We start from the raw sequence: 23,576 nt of genomic DNA on the forward strand, positions 1-23,576 counted from the left end.
AAACTAAACTGCTGTAGTATAACTGAGGACCAATTTCAAGACTGGGTTTCCCTTCCAGGGAAATTGGGACATGTGAAGTTGTAGCACAAGTGCACAGGAGCTGAAAATGCAGAGCAGCTCCAGCTGTTCTGAATAAACCCTGAATGGCCCTTGCTGAAATGATTATGCCTTAAAATACAATGAAATACATCTGATGAAGGAGAAAATGCAGGAATTGGTTACTTGCCCTGATCTTCTTTGTTTCCACATGTTGTTTTAAGCAAAGTCTAATTTCCTCAGGTACTATTAAACAATTAATTAACTTAATTATCTAGAGAGTATGGATGCCTATTTGGATAGCATGTTAATTGGAGCCACTTCTTTTCTTTGATGCTGAAGATGATCACCATCTCCTGAGTAAGGCATTAGACCACTAGAACAAGCCTTGCACAGCAAAAATGAACAAAAATATGCAAATACAACTTCAAATGAAAAGAAACTTGCAAATACTGCTTTATTTAATTCTTACAATAGGGAGGCACTTTCACATTAAAAAAAAAAAAAAGAAGTGCAGAAGTTTCATTATTAACTACAAAACCCTAAAGTATCATTCCATGAAAACAGAGAAATAGTGTCTCCGTGACAAAGTGATTGGTTTTTCCTTTCATTTCTATACAATTTATTACATTTAAACAAACAAAACCTAAAAAAATCTCTAGAAAACAACAGCAAAAACCCCCTTTTCTTCTGTTCCTGCAGGCCAGAAGCACTTAGAACATTGATGACACTTTGCTTTGTGTTCCTCATCTCTTACTTTCTGTGCTTGTTGTATGAGGCAGAGTCTGACACAGGAGCTTTCCAAGATTAATGGGTGCCACAGAGGTATCATAAATAAAATGATCATGTGTTTATTTGATGTCAAAAATCTCAACTCAGCTCTGCCTTGCATGCAAAACCTGCTTGTTTCAGTCAAGTTACTCTCCAACTAAGATCTGCATGCAGAGTGTGTGTGCTGGTATGGTGGAAGAGCAGGGAAGGGTGACTGCAGGAAAGGATTTCTCCTCCATGGAGTAAGAATTCCAAGCTTGTTTTCCATGCCATCCTAGAAAAGTGACCTTGTATTTATGGCAATGAGCCCCTGGGTGTCAGCTTCTTGCTCGGCTGTACTGGGTGAAAGCTGGGAGCAAATCCTGCATTGTACTACTCAAGTGGGAAGTGAAATTACCAGCAAGTTCAGCCAAAGCAATAATAACACTGAGAGATGGGCTCAGATCTGCACTAACCCTTCTATTTAACACTGGAAGAAACCTCCCTGATGTCACTCAGGATATCCCTGGAGAAAGGCAGTCCTCCAAATGAATATTGTCACAATCCATCCTTCTGGACATCCACTTCCGTGTCTGAAGTGAGGACAGCAGAGCTGGGGTCAGCAATGCTGGCATATAAATGTCTCTGTGCTTGATGGATGAGAGGAAATATTTATACCTCATAGCAATTCTCTTGCTATTTATTTGGTTTGGGATTAACAAAAGCACCAGGTGAGCTGCACAGGGAGGCTTCTGGTGCTGTGAAAATGAGCTTGGAAGTGGAAAGAACACTCAAAGGATGTTAAAGAAATATTGGAAATGCTCAAAATCAGCACACCTGAGGAAAGCAATACTTTTCTAATGGCCTGTTGGTTTATTAAAGTCGGCTGAGCAGAATATGGCTTTACATTCTGAGGTTACTGGCAAAATTCAGGCTTTCAGTGGCAGCAGGGCTCACAAATAATTCTGTTCTGGAGCTCTCTGAAGGCAAGGTTACTCTAAATAAAGGGAATATGATGGATCATCAGACTGTGCTTACACTGAACAGAGCTAGGTTTGATGGAAGAAGTATTTGCTGCAATTCCTTGGTTTTACTCAGCAAATTCCAGTTTGATGTCCTGCGATGCAGGGCTCCTTCCTTCAAGCCACTTCCTCTGTTTTTCAAAAATGCCTGGGGTGTATTTTAGCCCGCTTTGAAAGTAAATGCCCTGACCTGATCCAGAATTCCGTTCAAACTCTAAAGCTAGTTCTAAAGACAGACAAATTAAAGCTGGTCCAGTATTATCAAAACTGTTTTCAAAAACTGAGCTACTTAAAGAAACACTTCCATTTTGAAGTTGCTTTACCACAATAGATACAACCTGTAAACATATGCACAGAGAATCTGGGCTATAGATTCCAGGGTATTTTTTCCTTTACCAAAAGCACATATCATAAAATCTGTAGAGATTTTTCTTTGCATGTTATGCTTGAAAAAGTTTAGTAAGTCTGGTTTCATTTAGATTCTAATACATTAAAACTATTTGCAACTTGTAACTTTGTGCTGATATATGAAATAGAAGATGTAAAATTCTTTCTAAACAGAAATTCCTAAACTTTCTCTCCAAGCTAAATATGTCAAAGGACATAGCATAAACACAAAAGATAAATCTAGCTTTAAGATTTCCCACTGATATATAAAATAATGTTTTACAAAATTTTGATCTTGATTGTCTCTTTCCAGCTGAACAGAGAGGGTTTTTTCCCTCCATTTTATATTGAAAGGGAGAAAACCATGCTGCTGCTTATTTCCCTGGCACATCTTGCACGGAATAATGCAAGCTCCATTATGGCATGAGACTAATTACACAAATTACATCTGAAAGAAAAAAAGTTAAATTAAGATCTGAACAGTTACTGCATGATCAGTGGGCATGAGTGAGATCTGATGTCGTTGTGTTTGGAAATGGCTTCATCCAGATCCAGCTGTCTGTTGTTGACCTTCACCTCCATGCAGCCATTATAAAAAGCAGTCACTGGTGTAGCACCCAGAGGAACATCTGCACAGAAACACATTCAGTTCATTAGGCCAAGGCATGCAAATTCCTATGGATTTTTCACATCAGTCAAAACGTGGGGAATACTCCACTCCCCATCCATTACTTAGTCATGGGAGAAAAGGAGCAATTTGGCAGGAAACACTTGAGTTCTTCTCCCTTTTCTTTAAGATCAAGTCAGCAAAACTGAGAAAGGCCAGTAAAATGTTAAATATGCATTAGAAGGCTGTTCCTATCCAGAAACTGAACTCTCGGAATGTTTTCCATAGTAGCTTTTCCTGTATTAACAAAAAGAGTTTGTTTCCTGGAGCCCACTGTTCTTGCCCTGAGCTACAAACAGCTGTTTCTGGGCTTAGAGGTCACACAAAGAATTGTCTTGCTTTTGCCAGGAAGCTACTCTAGATTCAAATCTGCAGCTTCTCGCCTGGGGAGCCCCTGGGAACTTCACACATTTTCCTGCTTCCTCACTGCTGCTTCCAAGTGAATTCTCTGTGAAAGACTCACTTTATCTGCTGCTTGTTTAGATATTGTTTGGCTTCGGGCAGCATCAGATCATGGATGTGTTTGCAGAAAACAATATATTAAGCTCAAAATCAAGCAGGCATTGCTGTCAAGTTTTAGGGTACAACTGGCTTCTTACAAGGTAGACCTAAGGCATGCAAGCACCTTCAGCAATTAGAATGAGGGTGATTAGGAGCTGATCTCAAAAGCACCCTCTCTTTTTTCAGGTGTTAATTGCACTTTCCCTCCTTAGGAGATAGATTTGGTTATCTTAGGAACAAGAAATGCTGTTTTCTCCTGATTTTATTTTGCTGTAAGCTGAAGTATTGCACAGAGTCCTGTAGAATTGTTCCCTTCTGCTTTTTTCCCCCAGAGAGGAAAACACTGCTGTCACAGAACCACGGAGGTTGTGCCAAAATAACAGGGGAATACTGCCACCACTGTTCCTAGTTTGTGGAAAGGGGTATCAAAAATGGGGACTTATGGTCTTCATGAAATACATGGGTTTTTTTAATACAGAAAACTGTTTTTTTGGGGGTTTTTGTCTGCTTGTTTTATTGTGTCAATTTGCATGTTTAAGATAGCTTTTAAAACTTAAAAACAGAGATGACAGAAAACTGAGATTAAGGAGCAGCAAGTTACTAATACTTGCTTCTTATCTCTTTGGGATGCCTGAATAATGCAAAGGTCTTCAGTCTCAAGATGTCAATTTCTCTGTGGCTGGCAGTGTACTAAAAAAGAATCATTTAAGCATCACAAAGATGAAGAGGCCTAAGAAATGACTGGCATCTTAGCTACTGTGGCTCTGGTAAACTGCTGACTCATCTGTACTAAGTAAATACTGACTCATTCCTTGTCAATTCAAGACATGTCAGTCAAATTTGTAGCATTTTCTTAGGAATTGTGATTCATTCTCCATAAAATAATAACAGGATACAGAAAACCTCTACAAGTAGCAACACTGTAACCATGGCACCTGTCCTCTAGCAATTTTCAAGTTATAATTCGGGTTTTGATTATTTCTCATCTGGGGCAGTGCTCTTTTTCTTCTTGATTCAGCCTGAAGTCAAACTATTCATACAGAAGGATGTGCACACTTCCTGGACAAAATAATCCTTGTGATAAGGATGATGTATTCATTATGTCTCAATAATGTTAACTTGAAGCTTGCTTTGAACAAAATATTTGCTGTTTCAACACATTCTCTGTCTCATAAAAATTCCTAGTCATCTCTTGCTCAGAGTTAATTGTTTCAACCATATTCCTGACTTCCCCTGCTGCACTTCTGACACATGGATTGTTTACAAACACCTGCTTTTCTTACATTTTTGATGCAGTTCCTCAGTTGTGCCAGATGGTGGCATTTCAGAAACGCGCAATGCTCACCCAACTCAAAAATCAAGATATTTTCCAAATTCAAACCTCTAGAGAACCATGTCTTAATGTCCAAATAATGCTACTGTTAAAAAGATGGCTGCCTCCACAGCTGAAATGACTGGAGCAAACAAGAGGCACTCGAGGCGAAATACTTTTTTTTTTTTTTTTTCAATAATTGTAGGTTTTTCCTAGCATGGATAAGGCTGAATACAATCAGGCTTGTAGAAATAATGAAATTAATGAAAAGAAACAGGTCTCACCTGGCAGGCCACCCAGGTAGGTGACAACATTTGCCATCATTGCTTGATGTAGAGTTGAGAGTTGCTCAGAGTTGCTTCGGTCAGTGTGTGAATCAACAGCCAGTTCAAGCTCCTGTCTGGTCACTAGAAGTCCAACCTGCACTCTTCTGGGGGTGCATAACTTCTTTGATTCCAGCTGTGCAACAGTGATGTTCCCAATGGTCACAGTGATTTTCTAGATGGAAGAATGGTAGTTCATCAAAGATGTCAAATGCAACTTTCATAAATCATTATATTTGGTTCTAGTGCACTTTGTATGTGCAAGTACAAGAAAATATTAAATACTGGTACCTTCAGCTGGAAAAGCTGATGTGTAACCATCACTTGTGATGATGAATGCCATTCTTAAATTTATAAGTGAGAATGTTTTACAGGGAACAACTCTGGCTACAGTTCTGAGAGGTGAAATCCTGTTTCACCTACAGTTTTAAAGGTACCCAAGGGTTCACTACAGGTTCTTATTTTGGGAAAAACCTGGATTAACCATGGTGTATAATTATGCTCTAGCTTGGGATGGCTGATGTAAAGGGATGTAAATGGAAACTTAAGGACAACAAAATCTTAATAATTTGGAACTAACATGATGCCCTTACTGTATACACTGCTGTCATAGTTCCCTTTCTGCTCTGTGCATTTGGAAGGAAAAGTTAAAGAAAACATGATGGAATGGATCTGAGCTCAGACTACATAATGTAATCTCCCTGGCATGAGGGATTAGTGCTTAGTCACTGCTGCAGCAATCATAAATAGACAGATATTTTCTGCATATTATTATCCAATCTAATTTTCAAAATACTGAGGCTACCAGCTGCACTGCAAGTGTATGAGTTAACTGTTTTTTAGTATGATTTGTCACCTGGCAGCTGCTAGGAGAATTGTAAGATCACCTGTGAGTCAGAGGAGTTAGAGTCCACTATGGACAATGCAAGAGGCACTGTTTCATTAGAAACCAAGGCAAACATAACACCAGTGTCTGTGGATGGGCGAATAGTCAGAGTCACATTTATTAGCCAATCTTCAGCACTGTCAAGATTATCTGTTTTAAAGAGAATAATTAAAATTAGTAAATCCACCTGCTGATGAAAAATTAATATGGGGTTAAAATTAGTATTTAAATCTCCTCCCTACTGTGGAAAAATTAGTGCTAAGTTTTGAACTTATAGAAAGAATTATAATTCTAAAGAAACTTAAGCATAGAAAACAAAAAAAAAAAACCCAACCTAACTAACTTTTAATCCTGGATCTTCAATAGTGGCCAACCTTTGCAAATAAACTTCTGAATGTAAAACACTCCAGAAATTGAACAGATGACACTACTGTGATCAGAATCCTCATTCAAGCAGATTCCTAACAGAAGTTAAGGGAAATACAGATGGATGCAGAAGTTAAGGGAAATACAGGTGGATGCAGAAGTGTATAGCTTAGTTTGTGTGCCTTTTTTTATTTTCTTCTTTTAAAATCTCATCAGTTTCATCACTCAGTCCAACAAAAAACACATGAATAGAAAAATACTTACTATAGTTTATCTGGAATGCTGCCATTCCAGTGCCAGGGTAGAAGGATCCCCTCCCCACTGCTACTAAACAGTGTTTGCTTTGTTTTTCTTGAATAACTTCATTTACTCCTGAATGTCCCTGGTTCATCAAGTTCCAAGCCCGGATACATCCATCCAGACGAGGGTTAATCTACAGCAGAATGACAGCATTGGGGGTTTGAGTCCAAAGTTGGGTTTAAAATGTTAATAATGAAGCATTATTTTCCATATCAGCTTATTTCCATGTAGGCAATACCAGTCTTAACAATGCTATAGGTTACAGCAGTGATGCTGGGAGAAAACCAAGTGGCAGGCATTTGATACCTCAGCCTTTAAAAGGTATTTACGGTTTAGCATTTCCCACTTTGCTGCCAGGGACCTGGACAAAATAATATTGGTTCCACTTTTAAAGCTCATGTTGTGACCTAGACAAAAGGACAGTAGATTTTCTGTAGCTGAAAGAAAATGATCATTAGAATTGCTGCTTGTTCAAAGCTTCATCTTTATACCCAAGTACAAAGAAATTTCTGGAATTGTTCTCTATTGGATAAAGATGTTATTGTATTGTTCCATGATTTTTTCTCTGCTTTGCTTTTGAGCAAAATTGATTTTTCTTTTTTTTTTTTTTTTTAATCTAAACACTCTGTTGAGATTGCTAATTAGTTTGAAGGCTCCTGGACTGTAAAGAAGACAGTTGCAACAACTTGACTGCAGCCATTCTTGAGGCTGGGAGACTGAAAGAATCAGGGCCTTGTCCATCCTGGGCTGTTGTAAAATCTTGTAAAAACGAAAGCTCACTGTGCTGCCTGCACAGTGAATGCTGCACTTATTCAGAGCTTAGCAAAAGCCAGGACCAGGACATGAATCACCCTGAAATGCACTCTCAGCAGTAGCAGTGCTGGTGATTTAGGGAATCTTAAAGCCATATTAGGAAACAGGCTACAGAATCCTCAAAGGTTAGACCAGAAGTGCTTTGTTTTTACAACTGAAGCCTTACTGAAGGCAGACTGAAAAGCTTCACGCATTTTTATCTTCAAAACAGTGGTTTAAGAACCACATTTTCATTTTCTAAATGGGTCCCATGCCAGGCTTGCTTCTTCTGTGACTTCCAGGAGTACAAAACTGAACAGAGCATGATCAATCAATATTAGTCTTGTTATTATTTAATTACCTGTTTAACAAGAGCACCGCCCACTCTGCGAGGCAATCCTGCAATATACACCTTGGTTTCCAAGAAACCCTGGGATTGTTTAAACAGAGTTCCTGGGCTGTTAATACTCATCACGGCCTCTTTAGCTATTTTTACACTGATGCTGTGTTCTAATTCTTCAACTGATACCTGGAATAAAATACAAATAATTACATCTACACACATACAAGAATGTAGAATATATTAATTTATAAAATTAAAAAAAATTAATTACATAAGCCCTATCAAGCATGACTAATGTTTCTTTAAACCTTGTAAAATAGTTTTAGTGCAGTCACTATTTAAACTGTATTTAAACTTGATGCAGGACAGCTGTCCATATCTAGGGACATTCACAGGAGGGTAACAAACAAAATCCAACTGACATTAAAAATTTGTTGTGCTCTATAGATTGTGTAAGTGGGAAAGGCTTTTCATCTCAGGTGTGAAGTCTTGAAAAGCAAGATGAAGTTTTGGTCTAGCAGATGTAAAACTTGCTCTAAACATAAAGTATCCAATAACCATGCACTTGACCATGCAATCACAGTTTTGAATATCCTGCCACTTTCCTTTTCATGTTTAAAATTAATAATTGCTATGTTGATAGCTAGAGGTAATTATCTTCTCTTTGATTGTTAAAAGGTAGCAGAATTTCTTGATTTCTTGATGCATTCCTGTGCACTTCTTGGATGGTTTTTAAACCTGGGCTTTGAGTACATAATTTTAAGCCTTTTAGTAGTTTAGTTTAGCTCAGTTTCTGCCTACTTTATTTATCAGCATCTTCCCACAGTGAGTAAAAGGAAGGGAGAAGGAAATCCAACTTACTATATGCCACAGTCCATCATTAATGGCCTTGCCTCCACTGGTAACTTTTGTTCCAAACTCATTCTTGAATTGAATCTCAATCTTTCCATCCCTAAGAGCAAGCAAGATCCACGCTGAGTTGTCCAGAGATTCTGCATACAGGATCACCCCCTCTGCGTCGTACGTCCGGAAATCAAACTCTGCTGTAAATCTGAGTTGTGAAGAAGGAATCTTAATAAGAAGACAGGAAAGATGAAATATTGTACAGCCTAGGATAACTCATTAGTAGGGTTAGAGAAAGGTTCATAGATAATAACTTTTGGTGTCTCTATATCTGAGCAGTTGTGATTTTTTGCACAAAAGCAAAATGGAACATAAGCCTTGCTCACTGAAATCCAGTGAGAAGTTTTCAGGTTAACACTTTGACCTGGGATTTGAAAGAACCTTGGTGCAGTTCCCAAATTCACTCTGAGTTTTACTTGTGAAGTATATCCCAGGCCCCTGAGCAAGAAGAGAGATGGAATATCCCTATTGCATTTTTTAGGGATGCAATGCAGACAAAACAGAAGATCTATGATGTGCTTCAGTACAGTTGGGTTGCCAAGTGTTGTCCTGAAAGAATTATAACCTAGAAATTTGCTCATTCTCTCATTTGAGGATTTGTTGGCTGGATCTAGGTTGAGTATGTGTAAGTAGCTAAGTTAGGATTTACTGTGCAGTAGAGGAGAGCAGAAGTAGAGTAAAACCAGTTTTTGGGACTAGACGAAACAGATTAGGGGGGAAGGAAAAAGCAGAGCGCTTGGAAGCTGGGATTTGCCGAGGCAACTGGAACTCAGAACTGGCTCGCTGTCCCTCGCAGTGCTGCTCTGTGTCCCCTAGATGGGGCTGTCCCTCACCAGACACACCCAAAACCGCTCTGTATTTACACCGGGCTTCACACATGTATCATCTCTGAAAGCTCTTCCAGGACAACGTTAGTGCCCGGTCAACTTGGAACAGCGGCAGAGGGCAGAGTTCTCAATATTTATGTCCATCTGTACGGTTCTGAGGCTCTGGGGATCACCAGCTCCACGGCTGCTGCTGCTGTTACCTTCCAGTTGTTTGGTCACTAAGTCAGGGGACGCTGCCATTTCGGCTGCTGCAGCAAAGAGGTCCAAGAGCAATTAAGGGGTCAGTGCCACGGGCAATCGCTCTGACAGCTGTAAAGAAAATCACCCAGCTGGTGCCAGACAAGGTACTGTGCTCTGTGGGTGCCCTTGGGACACTCTGTGTGTGTGAGAGGAAGCCCAGGGAGGGGCAGGGGGGCAATGGCCTGATTTTGTGGCTCAGCAGGATGGGCAGAGCATGTCCCAGCTTCTGCCCAGAGCAGGGGTGAAGCAGCAGCAACGTCCAAACTAAAGCCATTCCCATGTATAACTGGAAGCTATACTGTGACTATTTTCATGTAACTTCTGAATTTTATGTTGATAATTCTAAATGCCTTCTTGTTTAGTCATTCATTCATAATGTAAAGGTATCTTATCCATGGGGGAGATGGTGATAAAATTTAGGCATGTAATGCATTCTTCCTAAACCCTCAGAAAATTAATGGAAACAAATGTCATTCCAATGCATACTTTTATCAATAGCAAATGCTTACCTTGTGACATTTGGCAGTTTGAACTTTAAGTAGAGAACAGGAATTCCTATAAATTGCTCTGCCAGGTAAAGCAGTTGATAATTCTTTTCAAGATTCAGTGGGATACACTCAGTAACAGACTGAAAATGGTAGAGAAAAAAAGCTGTTAATGCATTGTGATAGCTTATGAAGCAACTCCTGTTGTTGCCTGCTAGCCTTTTTTATTGTTAAAGTGATGACTTACCTCTGGGGTTTTTTTGGTTATTTTAAACTTGAATACCTATGTACAAATGAAATGGTGTGGTTTTGCTTTTGCTTGAAACATCCATTATTTAAACTGCTGGAGGATAATCCAGGTTGACACAGAGTTCTGGTGGATTGAAACTAATATTTCAATACTTAGTTTTTGAATTAAGAATTCCAATCTTCCATCAGGCACTTTTCTTTCACCAGGGATATATGACACCCACCTTCTAGGGAGCTACCAAGCTCTGTTATTAATAAGTTCTGCAGAATCTAAACCTGCTCAGGTGTTAGAAGGGAATGGACCAGAGCTGTACCTTGGGAAGACTGTGTTAAAGAGAAATTAAAGAATCACAGTGCTTATGGACAAGTAGGAGTCTCAAAGCCTCTGATCAAATTTGAATCCCTCAAAACATTCTGTGACTGTCTTCTACTCTGACTTTGCTATTCCTGAGGCAGCATTTCCATTCAATGTACAGGTGAATTTTGAATTTTATGACTACTTGACTTTACTTGACTACTTGAATTTTATGGCTACTTCATTTTATGGCTGCTGGTGTCACTAGTCTTTAGATTGAATACATTTTCAGCTAACTGAACGTTTTTTCCCCAATTAAAAGGCATGAAACTAACTTCCAGATAGAGAATTAATCGCTGTTGAACAACAGCACTGAAAATAAGAGCATCTTCAGACTAATTACATCTCACCATTTCAAGGATGAGCAAAATGAAATAGAATGAGTGCCAAGTGCTGTTCATTACATTTCAGAAAGTACAAACAAGACCTAATACACAGATCCTGTAACTTGTGTCAGATCTTGTTCCTGCAGTTCAAGCCAAATTTTGTTATACTCTGTTGGAAGTGTTTTATTGTTGTTAGAAGTGTTTAATTGTTGGCAGTTATCTGAGCTCACTTCACATGACATCTCAGACTGCCTGAACTTTTCTAAGTATACATAGAACCACTTACAAAAAATTCTTGGACTTCAATCCTTGAATCCCAGTTCTCTGGAGTTTCAAACTTTCTGCTCCTAAGAAGTGTAAATTTTCAAACTGATCAAGAGCAGCCCATTTTGGCTGCAAGATGTTCTCCAATTGGCAAGTATTACTGAGTGCTTTTCCTTAAGCTATGGCAGATGAGAGCTGTGGAAAACAATCCAGGGTTTTCTTCAATCCAAACAGAGTAATTCTGAAACAGTGAGTGAAAACTTTTGCACAGCCTAAGGAAAACTTGGGAACATATGGACAAAAGGAACATTCTGTCACTGAGTGGGCTGAACAGGAATTATTTGTTTGATAGGAGAGAGCTGAGGCTTATTTTGGAAGCAGCAGGGAATAAAGATGCCTGGCTAAAGCAAGCTGCCTTTGACAGGACTCCTGTAAATGAGCATGCATGAACTGAATGGCATCCAAATCCCTGCTGCTTTGTGAGCCAAACCATAGATCAGAATCCCCAGCATTTTCTCAGGAATTTTTAATCAGTTCTCAAATAGTTTCCTATTTTCCTTAATCTAAGCTATCCTCTCATCAAGAAATACCAAATTCTGTGATTTTCCACATGGAATTTTACATAGCACACTTTTACCTCACAATTCTTCATGTCCTTAGAGAGCTTGAACCCTTTCTTGCCATCACAATAACAGCTGTAACTTCCTGGTGAGTTCACACAGAGTTGAGCACAAAAGTTTTCAGCACATTCATCAATATCTAGGGGAAATCAAAGCAGACAGATTTTTTTTTTTTCATGGCACAGACTGAAAACTAACACAAATTAATGGAATAACAGACAAGAGAGGTTCTCTGGAACAATATGAATCCAAAAGGTGATTTAGTAATCTGATAGAGGCCTGGAGCACAGAGCTGGAGACAGTTTGGTCTGATTTCTGAGGCTCAAGGTGGCTGAATACTGAGAGACCTCATAAATTGCTAACACAGATGGCAGACATCCCATTCTGCGTCAGATCTCTTGCTTTCCTTGTAAGACATTATAAGAGCTCATATTATGAAAAGTATATAGGGCAAATACGTGAAGAAAGAATGTACTTTATTAATATAAACCCCAAATAATCTCAGGGCAAAATACCTTTTAAAATAACATACAATGATCTCATAATGCCTAAGGTTCAGACAGCATCTACTTGTGGAGAAGAATAGTCTGATTTGAGCTGTGATTTAAGCTAAATCAATAAAAGAATTTCATTTTTTATTTAGTAGGTTGTGTAAAATAAGTAATTTAGAAATGAAAGGCTGTTTAAAAGGCCAATGTAAATTTTACATTTCTAATATAGAAACAAAATCTCTCCTTGACAAGAGACTCCAATGAGGGTGATCTGGGCTTCAGATTAAAGCAACTGCAACATTTATTCTGAAACAAATAGGCTTCTTGTGGGAAGAAAAAAAATTTTTACCAATGCATGCATTTGAATTTGGGGGTTTTTAGGACTAAATTTTTTTTTTTTGCTGTTGCTTGGAGGAAGAGAGGTAATGAAAAACATAACAAACCCTGTTCTGTTCTTCAGTCTAATAGTATCTGTCATCACAGAGATAGCTGTGCATAAATGTATGTAAATTCAATTTTCCTAATAAGCATAATTGAGTTTAGCCACCTACAAGCAATACAACAATGAAAAGCTCATGTCATTTAGTATTTCTGTAAGGCTACATTCCTGTCAGGCTGCACAATCCTGTCCTTAGACAGGATTTGGTGACTCATTTAATGTGGTTACAACAAGGTCTAAAAGCTTAGCAGCATAATCCTCCTGCTAGGGAGGTAAGACTTTCCCCGTTGGAATGGCGTCATCTTGCAACCTCCTGAATCCATGTTCCAGTAGAAATACAACACTTATGTGGGTTGCATCAAATTGGACTTATCTGAAGGAAACCCTAGGAGGAGTAATTACTGTGAAGTTTTTCTCACTTTGGTGCGTGCAGGAACAGAAAATTGTCAATAGTGTTTTAATTCCATAGTAACTGGACAAAGAGCTGACACCTGGATATATAAACACTGCCACTGCGCAGAGCTTTGGCACAAAAGACCTGCAGGAAGAGCCACGGAGCAAAAGATTCATGGCCATCAGGAAGCTTTATGTGTCCTTTTGAGCAGCCTGTAATACAAGGCAGCTTTTAAAATAAAGAGTCACTGATAGATTTTCCTTAAACTGACAGTGTAGAAGATTCCTCTTCATTGTAAAACTCCAAGAGCTTTCATATCTGTTTACAACTGAAATTTAATTTCTGATGTGCGGTAAACAAACTTTAGCAAGCACAGAGAAATAGAACATATTCTAAGACAAATATGCAAACACTTTCATCACTGTAGAAGTTATGGTCTTTGTATGAGTGGTTTCTTGCTACTTCACTTCACACCATCAATACTTCTCAACTTTGCTATAATTGTTACAGAACTTTGGAAATTTTTAGTTCCAGACTGTCATTTCAGGAAAGGTTCTTTTGGAGCAGCTCCTTTTTTACACAGTTCTTTCTCTGGATATTTAGGAGTAGTTTTATTTGACATTTGGAGTAGTTTTTTATTTGACATAGGAGTAGTTTTATTTGACATTTGAGGTCTTTATAAAAAAACCTTTTAAAAACTCTTTAGAGAACTGCCATGCTGTCATGTAATACAGCCTGACAACAATTAATTTAATAAAGAATATAAAGATTCAGAAATGCACTGGTAGATGAGGAGCTAAATTTGGTATAGCAGTGGATTAAAAAAAGAAAAGGGGAGGGGGAAGATGAAAGATATGAAAAAGGGGGAGCTGCAGGCAAAGACCCACCTTCACAGTCCTTGGAAGTTGAATTATATGTGTAGCCTTCTGGACATTCACACTTATATCTCCCTTGGGTGTTTTTACAGATGGCTGTCCCACAGATGTTTGGATGTAGCACACATTCATTTATATCTAGAAACACAAACAAGTTATTAAGAAACAACTCCTACTCTTACACACCATTTTTCTTCCCAACTTTATCCGCACTTTATCCCAACTTTTTTCCCAACTTTATCCGCAAAATTTCTTGGTAGCTCTACCATGCTGTGACAGCAGACTAGAGCTGCAGCCAGAAAGACTCCAGGGGGCTGTAAAAGACATTTCTGCATGCCCCCAGTGAAAAAATTCTCTGCCTGCCTATCTTTCCCATCCCTTCGTGTGGGTAACAGGGAAAGGGATGCATGTTTAGGAAGGCAGAGAGAGAAACAGACTACAGATTTCCCATAAAATAAACCAGACTGCATAGTAAAATTCCACCTTAGAAAAAGACACTCAGAAAGACAAGACATAATCCAATCAGAGGTTCTTCCATGCTACAATCAATTCATGTCAGTCTTCTTTTAATTGGCTATGCTGAGAGGTGTTCAAGTCCCTCACTGTCTCTCTCTATCCCTCAAACCATTTTAGTGTCTATCTTCTGTCTTGTTTTCGATTTGTCAGTGTCATTTTCCCAATGCGGATGTGACAGTGGGATTCAGGGTATAGTATCAATCTTACTAAGTGTCTTTGAGACAGAAAAATATCCGATCCCTGGCAGTATTTCACTCCCACTCGTGAATGCAGGGATCATTCTGGTTTTCTCTGTGGTTTTGCAGGAGTTGAGGAAATGGTGCTGTACAGGAGATTCTGCCACTGGCTTGCTTAAGAGTCCTGGAACTGCAGTAAGTCAAAGCTGCCCTGAATTCAGACTACTCTTCTACAGTTAATACGTGTATTCCAAATTCCTGGTTGTTTAACTCTGTAGTTACATGTAATAAAATACTTGAATGCAGTTTATCAAATGATTAAACTAACACTCAAGGCACTAAGGTATATTAGTTTATTTTTATCTTTGATTACATTTTTACCAAATTTTGCAGTATCTTTCCAAGAATTACAGAACTTCAACCAATTTATCTGCTTGCCCTTTTTCATAAACCCATAGTTTTCTGTCATTCTGGCATGTCTTTGGACAAAAAAATTATCTGACATCACCCAAAACTATTGTTCCATTAAAACAAAATGAAGTTGTAATTTTTTCTAAAAATGCAGTAAGATCTGCTAATTATGTCAATACACAATCTTTATTTGGAATGGAATGAAGCATGTAGGTCAGGGCCAACAGCAGACACAAGCATGCACAGAAAAAATTATGCTGGGTGAATCAAAGAAATATATTTCTCTCCATTAAGAGATTTTTTTTTTGATTCATTAATAGTTTCTTCCCCAATGAACTTCAAACTGCAGAAAGAGCAGCATTGCTAATTAGGAGTGATTTAGCCTAAATCAGTATTTACCAGAGAGAATTTCCATGGTAACAATATCAGCTGTTTGTATCACTTAAGATTGTTGTTTCAGGGTGCTTAAAAGATATGTGAAACTGGTGTGAGACCAAAATTAGCTATTATGGAGCTCCAGTAATGAAGAAGAATCTCATCTATAGCCATTCCCTCTTTCTTTCCTTGCTTCTTGATCTGGTTCATTATTTGGCTGCCCAAATGCCTGCAGTGTGTAAGGAATGAGCAGCCAAACTAAACCAGGGCTGGATCTTTCAGAGGCAATGCAAGAGCGTTTATGGAACTATTGGATGAAACCCTTCCCTCTCTCTGGTCAGCAGGCACTGTGGTGGCATGGAAAGATGTTCCGCTGAAGTCTCCCTACCTCCACAATCCCTTTTGTTGGAATGCATGAAGTAGCCATCCTCACACAGGCAACGGAAGCTCCCAGGGAAATTGGAACAGCGTTGGCTGCAACCTCCATTGAAGTCTTCACATTCATTTATATCTATAAAGAAAAGGCAATCAAACTCTGCTGACAGCAAGGCACCAACTTACCAGCTGCAAATACTATTCAATAGCAGAAATGTAATTGTGCTTCTGAGAACCAACATGCCATGAAATTGAAGACTGTACCTTCCTCACAGTTCTCTCCTCTCCATCCTTCTTTACAGACACAGGTATACTTGGCTTGTCCATCTATGCAATCCTTATATCCATCTTTATAGCAGGGCAGGGGACTGCACTGGTTTGAAATTTCTGTGGAATGGAAAACATGGAAAATCCTTGTTATTTGGCATTGTTTCTCCTCAAGAAGCACTTTAGTCTTCTTCTCTTTCTACAGGTCATAAAATAGGAAAGGTTTTGATGTATAACATGAAGCACCCCCACTATAATCTTGCCACTCATTCTGTCAGCAAGAATTTTTAAGTGAGTGAGAACATACAGAGCCGTCAGTATTTTTTCTTTTTCAGGCAGAAAACATTAGAAGACAAATTACTTGCTAAGCTAATCCCTGCATGATGTGACCAGACTGTATATTATTATATTTAAAATATATATTTCAGTTTTTAAAGAACAGTGCTCTGCCCCCATCATACTACCACAAATTTCACTAGAAAGATCAAAGTTTCAAGAACCCAAGATTAGAGAATTGAATTTCTCTGTTCAGGAGTGGTCAGACAGAGAAACTGCTAATTTATTGCACTATTACAAACTGATCTGGAAAACACGTTCAGCCATGACCATACGCACAGCTATGACCATGTGCAGTGTAATTATTTAGGATTTTTTTTTTCCTTCCATTGCTTTCAATGATAAAAACAGTGTCAGATGGTTAAGGGTAAGTATTCTTATTGAAACCAACTGGAAGCTTCTCTGATATAACCAGGCTGTAGGGGGTTTATAGAGATGTTTCAACTGTGGCAGTAGGATATATGGTGAAAATGGCTAGCTACGAATTTACTATAAAGAACGTAATTTATGCTGGACCCATGAATGTATAAGCACAAAAATCAAACATTTGAGAAACATCCCAAGTTTCATGTTTTGTGACCTTTTGTTTGGAATCAATGACTGTGTTCCAGATAATATTTGGATGATTTTTTTGTTTTGTTTTTTTAAATTTTGAAATTTTCAGTTGGTAATGTAACTACAGGCCAAAGAGTAGGTAGAAATGACAATTAACAAGAGACACTTTTACTCTACCTGACAGAACATGACTTGCTAGAGGCAAAGGGTTTGGCATAACTGTTAAAGATGTGGTAGAGTACAGAGTACACACTGGGCAATATTGCTGGGTTGGTGCAGGACACTTCTGTTTGCAGAAGAACTCTGCCTTCCATGTTGCAGTCAATTGTGTTCCTTTATAAAGTTAAAAGCCGTGACTTTAACTGCTTTCTCTGGAAATGCTCTGTCTCACCTCACATTTTTTGGTTAATTTCTGGTTTTCATTATTGAGTTTGCCTGAGTTAAACCATTTTTTGTCTCTTTTTGTGTCCCTGCAAACTGCTTTTTAGCCACTGTGTGCTCCAACATCAGCACTTACCCTTGACACAAGCCCTCAGGTCAGCTGGAGAGTCTGGAGTGACTGCAGCCACCCTGAACACCCCTGCTCGATGGGAGGCAAGGCAGCCTGCAAATGCAAAGCCACACAATCAGCTCTGGGTCCAAACAACTCATTTACACTGAAATTACACCACTTGCTGCATGGCATCTTCAAAGAGCCTGTTCTCACAGCCTGAATTGCAAAACCAGTCTGGGCATGTTAAGGACAGCTGATGACAGCCCAACCTTCAGAGAGCCTCTGTGAGGATCTCAGCACATAGGACATTCTCTGCACTATAATCAGCATGGAAATCATCCCAGTGCTAGGGGCAGAAAAACTAAACCAGTATTACCCAAATGAGAGCATCACTGACTCATACAATACAGTTGTTTAGGGTTTTGTTTGGTGGTTTTTTTTTTTTTTTGTACTTACTTAAATATTTGGGATAAAAATATTCCTGCAGAAAGAAAAGAAAAAGAAAGGCTAAGAAAAATTTCAAGTAGATTAAATGACAGCAAAATACATTACTGAATATATTATGAAGTATATTAGTATTATAACCACAGAAGAAGAAAAAGTTACTTTGAGTCACAGAATATAGGCCTGGTTTTCTATATGACTGTAGTTTGGACTAAGGCAGATTATTTAATACACACAAGACTCAGTGGAGAGATTAAAATACTGCACTGAATTGGACACTTGCAAAATTAAGGCAATGCAAATGAATTGGGTGTCAAAATTACTTTGAAAGTTGTCTCTTTAAATGAGAGTGTTGCTTGTCCAGTGCTGTTATTGGGAACTGTGAATTCCATGTGCTTCTGTCTTTCCCTCTGCAAAGAACTACTATCTATGTCACAGACACTCATAAAATACTTACAGTTTCAGGATTATTTTCAAATATTTCCCTGGCTTCTTCCCTATTGCATAATTCTTCAATGCATTCTCTTTCTAGATTTCCCTTCTTACTTTCTTCCATGAAAGAGTTTGCTCGGCGTTTCCTCAGCAGGAACTGAGAGGCATACTGCTGGGATAAAACTTGGGAGAAACAAAGCAACTCTGTTATTATTTATCTCTTTTTGCAACAGCTAAAAAATGCTTTAAACACGGAGAAAATATGAGAATTTAACACAAAAGTCTGAATTAAATGCTTAGTCAGGAGTTGATGCTTGCTATTATTTTGAAAAATGCGAGCAAGACATTCTAGGATTCTGTATGTGGGAGCTGTTTCTGATCAAAAAATCCTTAATCTGTGCTATTGATCCCTAATAGCATCCATGCCTGAAACATAATTTACATGTCATACTCAGGAAAATATTTATTTTTTTATGGTTATGGTTATTACAAAGTGAGATATGTAAGCAACAAGTAGATAAAAAAGTTGATTATATTACCAGTTTCAATGATCTGCAAGTAAACATTCTGACCCGATTAAATTTATGTCAGACCAAAATTATGTCTTACAAAGTCAGGCTACCTGTTATATGTTATTAACATAAATGTCCTTTTGTTTTTCAGAACAGTGAAGAACAAGACAAAGGTGAGAATGCTATCCTGGGAATATCAAGACAGACAATCTATGAATACATCCACATTTTACAACGTAAACCAATCCTAGCCAGCTTTTATGTTTCAGACCCAGAATGAGTCATTACTTAATTTTCATGTATCTGGTTATTGTCATTTTAGTGACTTTTAACAAGTGGTGAACATTGAGAAATGACACTAAAAATGAAAGATGTCTGTTTCAATATTCTCTGCAAAGCACACAACACTCCAGAAACAGCCTCTAAATTAGACTGCCTGGCTTAATTTTTGGATATTGCTTGTGATCAAGAGAAAAATGGATGAGCACAGCTGGAAGAAGTCCAGCTGATTGGGTTAAAGAGCAGAGATGACAGATGTTAACTGGAGAGCACCACACTTTCCTCAGCCTCTGCACAACTTAACCTTTCAGAGGTGCCCAGCTGTGTGAGGGCTGTGACACCTGCAGTGCTCATCAGATCTGGTGGCCATACATATTCATCCCAGCTCCACAGAAAAGAGCCATTCAAGCACACGAAGTCCATCTAGTACTGCCTGTGACAATTCCTCAATCTCAGAGCACCTTCATGAGCCACACCAGCAGCCAAGTGCCAGAGAAGAGCTCCCAGTTCCTCTGCACTAATAGGCAAGAAAAAAATGAAGGAAGCTGACTAGAAAAAGCAGCTAATGAGGCCCAGGGCTTAAAAGGAGACAGATTTAACATTTAACTAAAACCACACCATCCTAAACACATTAAAGGTCTCTACTAAGTAACATGCAACATTCTGAAGTGCTGAAACGTCAGGCAATGACCTGAAGAAACCTTTGTGTTACAGCCTCCTGAGTGAATCTGACATGGGCTGAGCTTGTAACCACAGACTAATCTATTTGCTTTCATTCTGGTAAAACTAATCATCCTGGTAAGGCAGTAAATAAGATTTCCTGAGAATAAGGTGGATGTACAGCTCATCTCCAAGGTTTTACAGCACACCTCTGTCTCAGAGAGCAACAAGCAAGTTGCTTAGAAACGGAAGAAGTTCAATTAATTAGACTAAATGATTTATTTCTCACTAATAAGAAAGATGCAGAAAAACCATGTCTCCTGAGGCAAAAGGAGTGACAACAGAAAGAGGCAAATTGTGTATTATAGCTGCTGGGTTTATTTCCATGGGAGATCTCTACCCCCCACAAAGATCTTGACCTTTAGCTACGTCATTGTCATTTTCACACTGTTTTACAGTAAATAAAAAAGAAATTTTCAGTTGTGTACAAACAGATGTAACACTTTCTACTTCATGTCTTCAATACAGTGGGGCAATGGGAGCCAGTCTTTTCCCCTACATAAGAGCAGTTTATCCTTCTCCCAAGCCAATTTCCCATAATTTCTGACGTGTAACTCAGAGCAAATTCCATGTTTTTTTAGTGCAAATATTTCAATCCCCATGCACAAAATTAGCAGTGTATTTACTCATGTGTGATTTAATTATAAAGATTATGATAGGACCTTTATTAAAAACAAAAAGTCCTGACTGCTGCTGCTGCCAGTCTGATTACAGGAAACTCCAGCCCATTTCTGACCCTGCCAAACCAAGTTAACCCCTAATGCACTCAGGCTCCTTCATGCGGTGATCACTGAAACCTTCTGTAACTCCAGAGCCTAACAATTTCCAGAGGTGGTGCACAGCCACTGTGTAGTGAATGCTTATCAAGCATCTAAAAGTGATGCTACTCAAAAAGAAAAAAAGAATTGTGGGGGAGGATGAGATTCAGTGGTTTCTTACAGCTGTTCTGTTGTGCAGATGCAACCATAAAATGGGCCACTTAAACATAACTTAGAGCTGCTTACCTAAAACCCCAGCCAAGGAAAGCAGCTGAATAAAACTGAATAAAAAGTGACACCACTATAGAAAGTGGCACCACCTTGTTTGCACAGATCTATAACTCCAGTGACTAAGAGTATCCTGAAAAGCTCCTCAGTGACATTATGCAGCCCATAAAATACAATTGGCCACTAATATTTACCTGCACCGTCTCCAAAATGTGTCCCTCACCTGATGTTTGACCAAATCCACCTGCACTGAGGCTTGCAGAGGCAACTTTATGATTATTGAATGGTATGACCTAGCTGCATTTCAAAGCTCTTTTCTCTTCTTCCCCTTCTTCTTCCCTGCCATTGCACTGTTCAGAGCCAGGGATAGGAAACTGGAAATATGGATCACAGAAATTTTGGATGAGCAGGACAGCTCACTTCCTGCTGTTAACAAAAATGACAAGGTATGCAGTGGAGAAGATAAATGGAACCGAAAATGTGATGAAAACAGGACAAAAGATCATTAAGAAGTATTTATTAGAAGGTTTATTCTTAGGACCTGTCACAAACGTTACAAAATGAACTTTCATCTGTCTTGCCAAGTCAGATACCCCAGCACCTTGCAGAATAGTAAACATTCGGTTTCTGTTCTGCCAGTTTAATCATTAGTAGAACAGGTCAGAAACAGGCTTACTTTGGGCTGTAATTCTGCTTGTTTCAGCCACACTGTCTTCTTCCACTATTAAGCTCAAAGACTTCTGTGTCAAAGATGGAATACTTTATTTATTAATTTTTTTTTTTTTCAATCTGTGAGACCAAGTGGCTCTCACTTAGCCTGAGAGATCTGAACTTACAAACAGGGTGAGCGCCGCTTGCCGGACTGCACAACAAAGCCACTTTTCCGAGCACACCACGATCTCCCGCGGGCTGTCCTTGCACGGGAACCAAGCTCCCTGCGCAGACACGCTCCCGTGGGCGGCTGAGCCGCGCTGCGGCCGCGCACAGCTCCGGAGCCGCGCACAGCCCCGAGTCCCCGCTCGGCCGGCCGGCAGGAACCCTGCCGAGCCCCCGGGAGAACCGAGGGGCTGCACGCACCGAGCACAGCGGCCGCGATGCCCCGGGCGGCCCCGGCAGCGCTGCGGCGGCCCCTCGCCCCTCGCCCCACACGCGTCCCCCGCCCCGCCTCGCCTCACTCACAGGTCGCCGCCTCGGCCAGGGCGATGGCCAGCGCCAGCAGCGGGAGGCACCGCGGCCTCATCGCTACCGGGGGCGGCCGGCACTGCGCGGCTGCTGCTCTGCGGGGCCGGGCGAGGCTCTGGGGGCGGGAGGGAGGGGCGGCGGCGCGGCGGGGGGAGGCTGGGCCGTGTCCGGGCAGCGCTGCCCTGCGGGAGCGTCACCAGGGCGCCGGGGACAGCGCCGCGGGGGCGCAGGCGGGTGGCGCCTGGCCCGCCCCGCGGAGGCGGTGGCCGCACACGGCGGGCTCCGCGGGCATCCCCGGCGGGAGCGGAGGGCGCACACCGAGCAGGACCCCGCGCCGGCGAGAGGGAAGCGGGGCAGGACGGGCCGGGCGGGCACTGCCGCCCATGGCCGCGGGGCCGCCCCGGCTCCGGCGTTCACTCCCGGACGGCTCCGGGAGGGCGGGGTGGGAGAGGAGGGGGCCGGGGGCGCGGATCCTCGCCGCTGATTGGCTGATCCTCCGCCGCCGCCGGACGAGCCGCCCCTTCCTATTGGTCAGCGGCGGCACCGCCTCCCGGCGTCTGCGTGCGCGCCATGAAGTGTGTCCCCTGGCGGCCGCCGTCGGCCGTCTCCCGGGGTGACGGGCTCGGTGTGGTGGCCCCGCGGCCGCCGAGCTGCCAGCGCGGCCCCGCCGTGGCAGCGCCTCACCGGGAGCGGCCGAGCGCAGCCCGCAGCTGACGCCGGTCCCCGCCGGCTGCCGCCGCCGTGGCGGGGCCGGGCCGTGCGTGGCAAAGCGCTCTGGGCCGCGCGCAGCCGTTGAGCTGCGGGGCCTCGGCGGAGCCAGCGGTGAGCGGGGCGGGGAAGGGCCCGGGGGACTCGGCAGCCTGAGGGCTGGCTCTGTCCTTCTGAGAGAGCGGGTTTTATAGAAAGCGTTGGGCTTATAAACTAAAAAAAGTGCTTCCACAGTGGGAGAGAGGAGCCAGTGACACGTGCGGGATTTTTCGAGTTGCTGCGCTCTTGGAAACGGGCAAGGAAGGTTGGGAACGTGGCCGGAAAGCGCAGATGCTCTCTTGAACTGCTGGACTTGCAGTAACAACTCTTTACAGGAAATATGGTGGTCCTAAAGCTGTTCTGCACAAAGATTTCAGTGCTCTGGGCTTTCAGGACATAGCAGTTATTAGACCTTATTTACCTCTCAGCTACAGTTTTGGCAGAGAGGATAGTGTTTACAAATTTTTGCTGAATTTGCACCTCCTTTGCTTCTCAGTCACTCGGTTTGCTGTTCAAAATGTAACACATTAAAGTGCCCATATAACTGACAGTCAGACAAGGAACATTTTAGCAGGAAGTTAAATAATTAAATTGTGTGTGGAGGGGCAGCTCTAAGT

General features: G+C 40.9%; 1 protein-coding gene across 1 annotated transcript; it reads right to left on the bottom strand.

Moving 5' to 3' along the window:
- Nucleotides 1–465: 465 nt before the first annotated feature.
- On the bottom strand, nucleotides 466–22,583 carry PROS1 (protein S). The gene is made up of 15 exons (XM_038147176.1): nucleotides 22,210–22,583; nucleotides 18,559–18,716; nucleotides 18,114–18,138; nucleotides 17,682–17,768; nucleotides 16,271–16,393; nucleotides 16,020–16,142; nucleotides 14,166–14,291; nucleotides 11,972–12,093; nucleotides 10,165–10,283; nucleotides 8,547–8,736; nucleotides 7,704–7,871; nucleotides 6,515–6,683; nucleotides 5,886–6,034; nucleotides 4,960–5,173; nucleotides 466–2,824 (listed from the first exon to the last, which is right to left on the bottom strand). Exons 1-15 carry the CDS (start codon nucleotides 22,268–22,270, stop codon nucleotides 2,679–2,681), a joined length of 1,980 nt encoding a protein of 659 aa, XP_038003104.1. The 5' UTR covers nucleotides 22,271–22,583; the 3' UTR covers nucleotides 466–2,678.
- Nucleotides 22,584–23,576: the final 993 nt, after the last annotated feature.

The sequence above is a fragment of the Motacilla alba genome, chromosome 1, assembly GCF_015832195.1.
Source record: "Motacilla alba alba isolate MOTALB_02 chromosome 1, Motacilla_alba_V1.0_pri, whole genome shotgun sequence".
Taxonomy (NCBI): Eukaryota; Metazoa; Chordata; class Aves; order Passeriformes; family Motacillidae; genus Motacilla; species Motacilla alba.